The 12,129-nt window shown below is 36.2% G+C and overlaps 1 protein-coding gene across 3 annotated transcripts in view; it reads right to left on the reverse strand.

Annotated features, from left to right (window-relative positions):
* The window catches only part of selenoi (selenoprotein I), a 788,955-nt gene that overhangs the window by 738,463 nt on the left and 38,363 nt on the right, over positions 1-12,129 (reverse strand). For all 3 annotated transcript variants that reach the window (XR_007934346.1, XR_007934345.1, XM_028797349.2), the window contains exons 6-8: positions 8,539-8,647; positions 7,866-7,914; positions 1,870-2,050 (exon numbers count right to left, since the gene is read on the reverse strand). Coding sequence is in view for 1 of the 3 variants with exons in the window: in XM_028797349.2 (XP_028653182.2) it covers positions 1,870-2,050; positions 7,866-7,914; positions 8,539-8,647 (339 nt within the window). In the remaining 2 variants the exon portion in view is untranslated. The remainder of the gene's footprint in view (positions 1-1,869; positions 2,051-7,865; positions 7,915-8,538; positions 8,648-12,129) is intronic.

Below are 12,129 nucleotides of genomic sequence, written 5' to 3' on the forward strand. Positions count from 1 at the left end.
AGCTATATGGGGTTCCCAGGACGAAGCTTGAGAACTAGTGCTTTAAACTTTAATGGCACATTAAAACTAGTATCACTTTGAATAAAAGTCACATACAATATACATAGCATTAAATGAAGTGTCAAAGTAGTGAATAGTAAACATGAAAAAACCTAGATAATAAAAGCAAAAGTTTAGATAGTCTTCCAAGTATTGCCTTCTGTGACATGTTGCAGAATACCATTTAATATAGTTTTAGGCATTAATTAGGAATCGCATTATAATTATGTATATTAATATTACACATAAGTGAAACAAACTTTAACTAAACAAACTAGAAACCTGTTCATCACAGAACATACCTACACCCATGGCATTATTCACAAAAGAGTACTTTAGTTATTGAAATGTCTGAGAAACAATTTTTCTTTTACAATGAAATCAAGACTACAATATTAAAAAAGACATTTAAAAAGTACCTTAGTAAGGGTCAAAAATTATTTGTTTAGACAACATATGTAGACTCACAGCTACACAGTCAGACACTTTGCCACTAGAAAAAACTTTCCATTACATGAAGTACCAAAAATGTTGAGGCAACCGAAGTCTGCATACAAAATTAACAAATACCTCCAAAATGATGCATAGTGGTGCATTATTCTGAGAAGCATTAAGAATTCTGCAGGAGCTAATATTAATAAAGATTAGGGCTGTCATGTGTACAATGGTATAGTGAGCAACACTGCCACCTCATGGATCAAGCATGCTGGGTGTAAGTCCCGAACCTGGATAATGTTAGTGTAGAGTTTACAGCCTATCTTTTTATCTACAAGGGTTTTCCTCACACATTCCTGAAGACATGCAAGTTAGATTAGCTGGCGATTCCTAATTGGCTCTTGGGGGACTGTGGGTGTGGATAGGCACAGCAATGGACTGGCACCTTGTCCGACATTATTTTCTGCCTTGAACCCAGTGCTCCTGGGATAAGCTGCAACCCCGAATTAGAAAAGCAGGTTTCAGAATGAGACATTAGCAAGTACTGTACTGGTAAAAATTTGCAAAAGCAACTTTATATTCTTACAGACAAAAAGATCATACAGAATGAAGTTGCTTATAAAATTAAATGTATAGCAAGTACTCATCTGTTGCATGCTCAAAAAATGTTACCCTAATGTATCCATTCTCCATATTTGCCAGTGTTCTGTAGTCAAAACTATATCAATACAACACACAGCATTCATTAGTACCAAATGTGAAGCATGCAGGCAAAACCTTTTTTTGCCATGCATCTACTATATAAACTTAGTAGCAAGATCATCACATTTACTATGAATGAATTCAATTTATCAGTAACCCCAATGGCTATGCACTGACTTGGATGGGGCAAAATCGTTTCTGGCCAATTTGCTTTACTGAGAGTTTAACTCAAAAATAAATTATTTTCCGACATTGAAAACAGAACACTATAAACCACTAAAACCCACAATTAAAATGATCATTTACTCATTAAAGCAATATTTCACTGCAATTCCTGCTTAAAGTAAAATAGATAATGTATAAGTCAACTAATATGAAATGAGAAAAGTATACTATTCCACAAAAAAAAAAAAAAAAAAAAAAACACCATGAAAAATAATGACCATCGTATTCAACCTCAAAAACAAACAGCGAGAAGGAACAGATATCAAATAAGATTTACTACCATCCAATAATAACTAACAATGCAGTCTATAATACAGCACTTTTTCAGTCTTGGCAAACACCCATTTGTTGTCTTTATGAGACAGCTTGTTATAGTACAGTACATTATACTTCATGTTAAATTGATTATGACCTGATGTTTTTCATAGTGACAATAATTGATTCATCATAGGACTAATGCAGACTTACAGTAATATTGGAGAAAGCCGTTCCAACAAGGAAGTAGAACATTCTTGGTTGATCCTCAATTATGTCAGATGGAGAAAAGTGAACCCACAGAGTGCAGAGAATAAACAGTAACACCGGGGACAGGAATGGTAAGAATGACTCATAACACGAGTGTTGCTTTAGAGTGTTATTCCTGTATGCCCTATGTGGTAAGAATTTGGAGTTAGGAAAAATTAATTTATACTGCACGTCATGTCAATTTATTTCAAATTGAACATTGCAACTAGTACAGTCTCAATTTACAATTTACATGATATACAAACAAAATACACAGATTAAAATAAAGTCATTCAGTCAGTCATTTTCCAACCCGCTACATCCTAACACAGGGTCACGGGGGTCTGCTGGAGCCAATCCCAGCCAACACAGGGTGCAAGGCTGGAACAAACCCCAGGCAGGGCGCCAGCCCACCGCAAAGATTAAAATAAATATACAGTGAATTATTTTTTCACATAAATATGATGTTTAATCATATAATTTTTCATGTTTATAGGATGTAATCTACATCAAAAACACAAAACTAAATTCTAATATTTCACTGCATGTCTACACATGAGGAAAAAAAAAAAACGCTGAAAAAAGATAATTTCAGCTTCAAAGTCAATGCACATTATTTTGTTTAAAAATATCACATTAAACATAATAACAAGTGAAATTGACACTGCAGATTTTTAAACCAGCAAAGCAAGATTTTAGCGAACGTGTTTTAACACAATGCTGTGAAAAAGTACTTACCCTTTACAACCTTCGTAAACACAAAACAGTTTTTAAATGATCATTTGATTTATTGAAATAAAAAAGTTCATCAACACCCATATCACCCAAAGTAACTGCCCCTCTAAACTTAATACTTGGTTGGGCCACCTTTAGCAGCAATAACTTCAATCACATACACAAAAATCAATCTTTGGCATCACAATGGAGAAATTTTGGCTCACCCTTTTGTACAGAATTGTTTTAATTGAGCCACATTGGAGGGATTTCAACTATCAAGTTTCCCATTTAAGGCCCTGCCACAACATCTCAATGGAGTTCAACTCAGGACTTCTACAAGACCACTCCAAAACCTTAATTTTGCATTTTGTTTCAGCCACTCAGAAGCTGAAAAATGAGGACTTGCTGTTATGCTTCTGATTGCTGTCCTGTTACATAATCCCACTGCGCTTAAACTTCTGATCGTGGACTGATGCATGACATTCTACTACAATACTTTCTGGTTAAGAGCTGAATTCAGGCATCTCTCAATTATGGCAAGTTTTCTGAGACCTAAAGCAGCAAAGCATCCCAACATCATTACACTTCCGCCACATTTGACTTTGGGCATTATGTTGTTACTGTGAAAATCTGTTAGCTTTATGCCCGATATAACATGTTCCACATCTCCCATAAAATTCCACTTTTGACTCAACAGTTTTGAGGATAATCAAGGTGTTTTTTGAAAAGTCAAGGAGTTTATGTTCCTCATGTTTAGCAGTGTTTTTCAACTTGCAACCCCTCCCATGGATAACATTTTTTATCCTGTGTCTTTCTAGTGGTAGAATCTTGAACTCCAACATTAACTGAGCAGAGTTCCTGCAGTTCCTTAAATGTTTCTCTGGGTTCTTCTGGGACTTCCCAGATCCTTCTGGAGATAATGGCTTTCATGATGATTTACAACGCTTTGAAATCCTTTACAAATAATATATTTCAGTAACTTTCTTTCTGAAGTCTTCTAGAATTTTTTTTTATCAATGCACGGTGTGATGCTTCTTGAGACCTTTTGCCAACTTCCCATTGCTGGAAAGGTTCTGTATAAGGAATGTTTAGAATAAATTAGACTGACAACAATCATGTGGGTGTGTATAGTCTAATTTAACACATTATTTAAATTTGGTTCAATGGTTGATTGAGTGACTAAGTTGACTGATTGGTATAGATGTTGGTGAATTGTTTTCCTTCTATAAATCAAATGATCACTTAAAGACTGTATTGTGTTTACTCAGGTTGTCTTTTGTATTATATTAAATTTGTTTGGAGATCGGTAACTGTTAAGTTACGAATAAGCAAATATACAGGCAATTAGGAAGAAAGCAAATACTTTTTCACAGCACTGCATATGAGAATGTTGTGTGTATAATCACTCTGCAAAAGTTTCTCTTAATCTTTCAAAAGAGAAATGTTTGTTCAGTGGAACATAAGCATGATCACGATAGAGTAAATAAAAATTAATTCACATAATTTGAAAGCAGAAAGGCACTGCTAGATGCAAATGCTATTTTCACACAGTACGAGCTTGCCCTTGAACATATATGATAATGTACTCAGGCTTGTCAAATCTGAAAAGGCAGCTGACAATCATTATTAATGTTGCCAGCAAACAGATAAAAAGCAGGATTTTTATAGAACTTTTATAATAACATAGACCAACAGGTAATTTTCAGAGATAATTTTATGTGGGCTTTGTAGTGTTTTCCATGCTGATTTCATGTTTGTGTTTAACTTTTCTGTAGCACTTCATTGACAATACACTTCACATCTAGAGTTCTTTCCAGAAAATCATGGTACGGTGAGTGACGAGCGACAATCCTGACACAGTGCACACAAGTAAATCCTGCTCTAAATGTTTTTGAAGAAACAGTGGTAGCTGACTGACAACATTCAGTATACAGTATCTATGCCACAATGCATGCCGATTTCACTTTGCATTGAAGATACTAAAACATTTACTTAATTGGTGCTTACGTTTTAGTAGAAACTATATGCAAGTGCACTAAACTAACATTACTCATAACTAAAAAAAGTTGATATGACTGGAAAAGACTGAAAGCAGATGTGAAATCAGCTGGAAAAACTGAATTAGAAAAGTGTGTTGTGGTCTCTGATAATTATCAAAAAAATTGCTGCCTTGTGTAATATATCCATTTAACAGCAAAAACAATTTTAGATGGGATATTAAAAAATCTCATTTATCCAGGTTGTGCCATTGACAACAATAAGAAACAGCAGATTTTTGTGAATTGACTGTAAAGCAAGGTTAGCACCAAGACAAATTTAGCAAGGGGTCACTGAATTTACAGGGAGAGGCCCAATGTGTGACTATAATACAAATAAATCTCACAATTTTTTCAATTCATATCAGATATGATTGAGAATGCATAAACAACAGATTACTGCAAACACAGCTTCATTCTACACAAAGCAATACTGCAGGAGTTTACTGCAACAAGCCAAAGGCAGGCTGTATTGATAAAATACATGTAGGTAGCCGTAACAGTTTTTGACTTTAATTCCCTTTTTCAATATTTGTTGCAGATTAACCTATAATTTTATTAGTAATCTAAAAGTAGTACAATCAGTACCAAATAACTTATGTGCATTGCATTTTAGTTGCCTTCTCTGGCTGTATTTTTGACATTGTTAAGCAAAACTTGATTGTAGGTACTGTGTCAGTGAGGAGTTGTTGCAGCAGTAAACTAATTTACACTATTTAATACAGTGCCCTAATGTTTGGGACAAAGACACATTTTTTCGTTATTTACCCCTTTGCTCCAAAGTTTATAATTACAAAAAAATTCAGATGTCATTAAAGTGCACATTGCAGACTTTCATTTAAGGGTATTTGCATACGTTTTGGTCATATCATGTAGAAATGACACTATTTTCTACATTGGTTCCCCCCTTTTAGGGCACCACAATGTTTGGGACATGGCAATGACCAGTATAACAAAGCAGTCATATCTAGTATTTTGTGGCATATCCCTTGCATGCAATGAGAGCTTGAAGTCTGTGTTTCACTGAAATCATCAGATGCTAAATATGTTTTCTGGTGATACTTTGCCAAATCTCTAATGCAGCCATGTTCAGCTCCCGCTTGTTTTGGGGGCTTGACCCTTAAGTTTTTTTCTACAACTGTGAAAGGCATACTCAGTTTGATTTAAGGTGGGTGACTGACTTGGTTATTCAAGAATTCAAGATTTGGAAAGCTCCTGTGTTGCCTCAGCAGTATGTCTGGGATCATTATTTTTTGTAGGGAGAAGTGCCATTCAAAGGGTTTGGAGGCATTTACTGGAACTTGAGCAGATGTTTCTTTTTCTATACACCTCAGAACTCACTGTGTGACTGGCGTCAACAGTTGCATCATCAATGATGATAAGCATGCCGGTACCTGTGACAGCCATACATACCCAAGTCATAACACCCCCACCAAAATGTTTAACAGATGAGATACTATGGTTTGGATCTTGGGCAGTTCCTTTTTATGTTCACACTTTGCTCTTGCCATCACTCTGATACATGTTCATCTTTTGTTTCTTCTGTCCATAAGACCTTCTCTGGGATTCTGCAGGGTCTTTTAATTCCTTTTTCGCAAACTGTAATCTCACCATCCTGTTTTTGTGGCTAACTAGTGTTTGCATCTTGTAGTGTGGCATCTGTATTTCTATTCATAAAGTCTCTGTGGATAGTAGTCTCTGACACATCTACATCTGCCTCCTGAAGACTGTCGGAGATGCCTTTGGGACTTTTCCTTTACCATAGTGAGGATTCCACTGTCGTCAGCAGTGGAGGTCATCCTTGGCCTACCAATCCCTTTGCAATTACTGCGCTCACCAGTGCGTTCTTTCTTCTTAATGATATTCCAGACGGTTCATTTAGGTAATCCTAAAGTTTTATCAATGTGTCTAAAGGTTTTATTCTTGTTTTTCATCCTCATAATGTATTCTTTAACTTTCATTGCCACAGTTCTTGTCCTCATGTTGAACAGTGGCAACTACAGACTCCAAAGGTAAACCTAGCTATCTTATCCCTGCACTAATGGAGCAATGAAACACAGTAATCACAAACAGTTGTAACAACAATTGTCCCAAATGTTATGGTGCCCTGAAATGGGGGGAACACATGGAAAAAGTGTTATCATTTGTACATGTTGTGACCGAAATGTATGCAAATACCATTAACTGATAGTCTCCAATGTGTACTTTAATTACGTCAAAATTGTTTGATTTGTAATTTTAAACTGTGGAGCAGAGGGGTAAATCAAGAAAGATGTGTCTTTGTCCCAAACATTATGGAGAGGATACTGTATCTTAATACCATTTAGCATACACCCTTAATAAAGTATACCTAAACCTCATCATCACACATCCATTCTGGAATAAATGCTGAATAAATTCCACCAATAAATTAACTATATTCCAATGGAAGTGTGATGGTCAGTTTAATCATGATATACTAAGCAAAAGTAATAACATCCCCAGTCTAACAGATATCTTTAAGCAACCCACTGTCAAAACAGTGGTTAGGTATTTTGCTTTCTGTATCGTGAAGGGTTTGAATCACTTTTTATTTTTCCTTTTTGCACTACATGGTTAATCTATTTAATTACTTTACTTTTGGTGAACTTAACAGATAGTATTAAAAAAGAAAAGTACTAAGCAGCAATCATATACAAAGAAGGGTAATAAGAGACTAAAAAGGGATGGAGGTACAGTCACATGCAATAGGCAATCAGATTCTATCATGACACACTTTAATATCAGTTATAGCTAAATAGCTGTCATCCCTGGACTACAGTAATCTGTTCTACTTTGTGTTGAAATGTTAAGAAAGTGAGTGCGATATTTGGTACTTTCAGGTAAAGTACGTTAACAGTGCAATTTCCCAGTGTAACATGACTTTGAGATTTTGTCTGTTTAAGTTTCTCAAATACAAGGCAGGTTGTTTTTAAGGAGCTGCTATAAATCTTTTTGGTTGTCTTATTGTAAATGTCTTCTGAATTATATATTGTACTTGTTAGTGAACTATCAATGCCCTTGTGCAGCAATCCCTACTTCTATATCAGATGCTACAGATTGTGCATTTTTTAGACAACCTGTTAATCCGAGACCATGGGTTTAAGAAAAACAAAAAAAAAACAACACAGTCTTTTCAAAATGGCAGTTTCAATGCACACGGTTTATAAGAATGAAACTTTAACTCACTTGAACACATTATACAGGCTCATTGGAAGGGTAACTGTAAATGCACAACCTGTCACAGAAAGAAAATAAAATATTGACATGCAAAAGCTGATTAAGGAAATGGTGAAAAATAATTCCAATTTTAATTTTTAACTTGAAAACCATGGGTACATTATTAGAGTTAAAAAATTATGTAAAAGAAACAGCTATTTAATAATGTCTATTTCTAAGAATCTAGAATGATTAATGAATGGAGAATGTATTCTTTAGATGCTTTTAAAAACACACAAAATGATACCAGTTTCTCTTGAAATCTAAGGTAAAGAATGCAAAGAAATTACAGATTTTTCACCTAATAATCAAATAACAATTCTACAACAGACTGGCAATTCAGTCAGGGGTTTTCAGAACATATGCACGTACAGTATGTGTAAGAGACCAATAATGTGGTGTATTCAACAATCACAGTCTATGGTTAGGAGCCAGGATAGTATCTCAGATTATTATTCATTATTACTATATAATACTAGACAGACAGCACAGGGCAGTAATGTTTGCATGACCTAAACAATGTCATACTCCACATTTTTGCTGATACATACAATCTAGGCTCATTTATTGCTATCACAAGTAAGAAATTCTATATATAGGCTTTGCAGTCATAATTTATATAATATATAATTTAATATCTTACCTAAAATCATTACTGTGAAGAGATCTCTGTAGTGAAATTTCCAGAATATAGGTGAATACCAAGCTTCTACTCCAACTACTGAGGTCACAATATAGACAACTGAAATAGTCTAAAAACAAAATGCAACAATATATTTATTAAGAGGTCATATTAAAAAAATACTGGATAGTCAACATAACCTATTTAAAAACGCATGTCTATAAATGCCATTAGTATTAGAATAAGAAAAAAATATTGCTAATTAGTGTAATAAATCAGGACAATCAAATGCAATACATGTACAGAATATTGTGTAAAATGCATAGCTACTTCCATCATTTAAAATAATAATAAACTACAAACGTTCAGGATAACTTGGCTCATTAGAAAAGCACTGTCATCGCATTTATTTCTTTCAGTTATCTACATTTGAGCTTAGAGTAATTACCAAGGCTCTATACACTATGTTCAAAAAGATTTTGGTAAAAAAAAGGCTTTGGTTTTTAGTTTTTCAATGAATGTCCTTGTTTGTTTTGTGTCTCCTGTCTTTTTAGATAACTGGGCTCAATCACTGACAGGTCTGTTAGTTTGTCAGGTGATCTTAATTAAAGCAAAACCTACTTAAAGGAGGTTGTTCCACAAGATTAATCAAGTCACAGCTGTCATACAAAATGGAGAGAAAGATCTTTCTGAAGATGAAAAATGTGAAAGAGTGGAATGTCTTGCAAAGGCATGAAAACAACTGATATTTCATGAAAACTGAAGAGAGATCATCAAACTGTGAAGAGATTTCTCTGTGATTCACAGTGCAGACAAATCTGGTCAGATAAAGGCAAATAAAGTTTCTGTCAGCCACTGATGAGAAGCGAACAGGTATTTGAAGCTGCTTGGGTCTCTGGAGTCCCAAGAACCTCTTGATGCAGGATCCTCCAGAGCCTTGCAGTTGTGTATAAAGCTGTATTTCAGCCACCCCTAACCAATGCTCACATAGAGAAACATGTCCACGGATGAATGCCGTGCTACACTGGTTGGTCCAGATGGATGAAGTTCTGGATGGCTGGAGAACAGCAACACTGTTCCAACAAGACTGTAACATTAGCAAGGAAGTGATGGAGTGATGCTTTGGGCTAGAATATTGGGATATGAGATGATAGGTCCCTTTAGGATCCCTGAGGGTTTCAAAATGACCTCTGCAAAATATGTGGAGTTCTTGAATGACCATTTCCTGCCATGGTATTAAAAGAACAACCGGGCCTTCCTGAATAAAATTACTTTCATGTAAGACCATCCCATTTTGCAAAAAACCCATTAACTCCTTGTTTGCTATGGGCATAAAGGGAGAAAAAAAATCAATGTGTGGCCACCATTATCCCCTGACCTCAACTGTATTAAGAACCTGTGGAGCATCATTAAAAGGAAGATTTATGAGGGTGGGTTGCAGTACATCTCCAAACTGCAGCTGTAGAAGGCAATACTGGTATCCTCAATTAAAATACTGGCAGAAACTAAACATGGACTTACAAGTTCAATGGATGAGAGAGTTGTTAAAGTAAAGGCTCATATATTAATATGTACCTTGATCAGTAATTACGCTTTTAGATTTAAATTGCATTCATTTTTTTTAAATTATCTCTTCATGCAACAAATACAACAGATTTCTGTTTTGAATTCCCTACAACCTATTGAAAGTTTTCAAACTCTATTGTGTATAACAATTTGAAACACTGTATTTTAAGTTGTTTAGAAAAATAATAAAAAAAAGCTTTATTATAATATAATTGCTAAGGATAAAAAAAATTCTTAATCATATTGACTGTTTAGGAAAAACAAACAAAAATAGCATGTGAATAATTATTTGGAACACAGTGTAAAGGCAAAGAGAAGAGGCAATCTACATCTATGTCCTGGTCTACCATGATACAAGCATGAAATAATGCTTGATGACCAAATAGTCACGTTTCCCATCAAGACACCATGACCTCTCAACCTCAGTTCGGCATGCCTGGAAGACATTGTGTGGAAGCATGATTTTAACTCTGAAGCCATCCCAGTCAACAGGCTAAAGCTGAACACTTTAACCAACATCACCCTCATCACAAGGATATCTGAAGAAACTACAAAGATGCTCTTCTAGCTCAGTCATGCAAGATGTGGAGTCTTCAAACAAGAGATGCGCAACACAAACGATAAGGATCCAATCTGTCCAATTTGTCTATACATACCCAGCAACACTTGTACTCCTCTGTGTTCAGGATGACGTTAACATCTACCTCAGATGCATCCAGTGATGCTCATCAGTCTGAACAGACAGAGGGGCCATGTACCAAACAATGAAATGCTGTCTGATGGGTTACGTCAGCACGCAGAAGGCCTGAACAGCAGTGACCTTAGGAAGATGACCCCAATGGCAGACTCATATCTTAGCTAAGATGTCCAGGTACCAATGGGCTGCACCTCAGGAAACAATTACCCTGCAACATCAAGAGACCAAAACAATTGATGCACCACATGGAGTAGTGCAACACCTCTCATTCTAATGCCTGCCACATCTGTAACACAACACCTTACTCTACACACATTGGATAGCTCAGTTAGGAACCTGGGGCCTCATGTATAAACGGTGCATACGCACAAAAATGTTGCATAAGCCCGTTTCCACGCTCAAATCACGATGTACAGTACTGTGCAAAACTTTTAGGCAGGTGTGAAAAAATGCTGCAAACAAAGAATGCTTTCAAAAATGGAAGTGTTAATCATTTATTTTCATCAATCAACAAAATGCAGTGAATGAACAAATGAGAAATCTAAATCAAATCAATATTTGGTGTGACCACCCTTTACCTTCAAAACAGCATCAGTTCTTCTAGGTACACTTGCACACAGTTTTTGAAGGAACTCTGCTGGTAGGTTGTTCCAAACATCTTGGAGAACTAACCACAGGTCTTCTGTGGATGTAGGCTTCCTCACATCCTTCTGTCTCTTCATGTAATCCCAGACACACTCGATGATGTTGAGATCAGGGCTCTGTGGGGGCCATACCATCACTTCCAGGACTTGTTCTTCTTTACGCTGAAGATAGTTCTTAATGACGTTGTCCTGCTGCAGAATAAATTTGGGGCCAATCATACGCCTCCCTGATGGTATTGCATGATGGATAAGTATCTGCCTTGATTTATGAGCATTGAGAACACCATTGGTTCTGACCAAATCTCCAACTCCATTTGCAGAAATGCAGCCCAAACGTTCAAGGAACCTCCACCATGCTTCATGGTTGCCTGCAGACACTCATTATTGTACCGCTCTCCAGCCCTTCGACGAACAAACTGCCTTCTGCTACAGCCAAATATTTCAAATTTTGTCTCATCAGTCCAGCGCACCTGCTGCAATTTTTCTGCACCCCAGTTCCTACGTTTTCGTGCATACTTGAGTCGCTTGGCCTTGTTTCCACGTCGGAGTTATGGCTTTTTGGCTGCAACTCTTCCATGAAGACCACTTCTGGCCAGACTTCTCCGGACAGTAGATGGGTGTACCTGGGTCCCACTGGTTTCTACCAGTTCTGAGCTGATGGCACTGCTGGACATCTTCTGATTTCGAAGGGCAATAAGCTTGATG

The sequence above is a fragment of the Erpetoichthys calabaricus genome, chromosome 3, assembly GCF_900747795.2.
Source record: "Erpetoichthys calabaricus chromosome 3, fErpCal1.3, whole genome shotgun sequence".
In the NCBI taxonomy this organism is placed as follows: domain Eukaryota; kingdom Metazoa; phylum Chordata; class Cladistia; order Polypteriformes; family Polypteridae; genus Erpetoichthys; species Erpetoichthys calabaricus.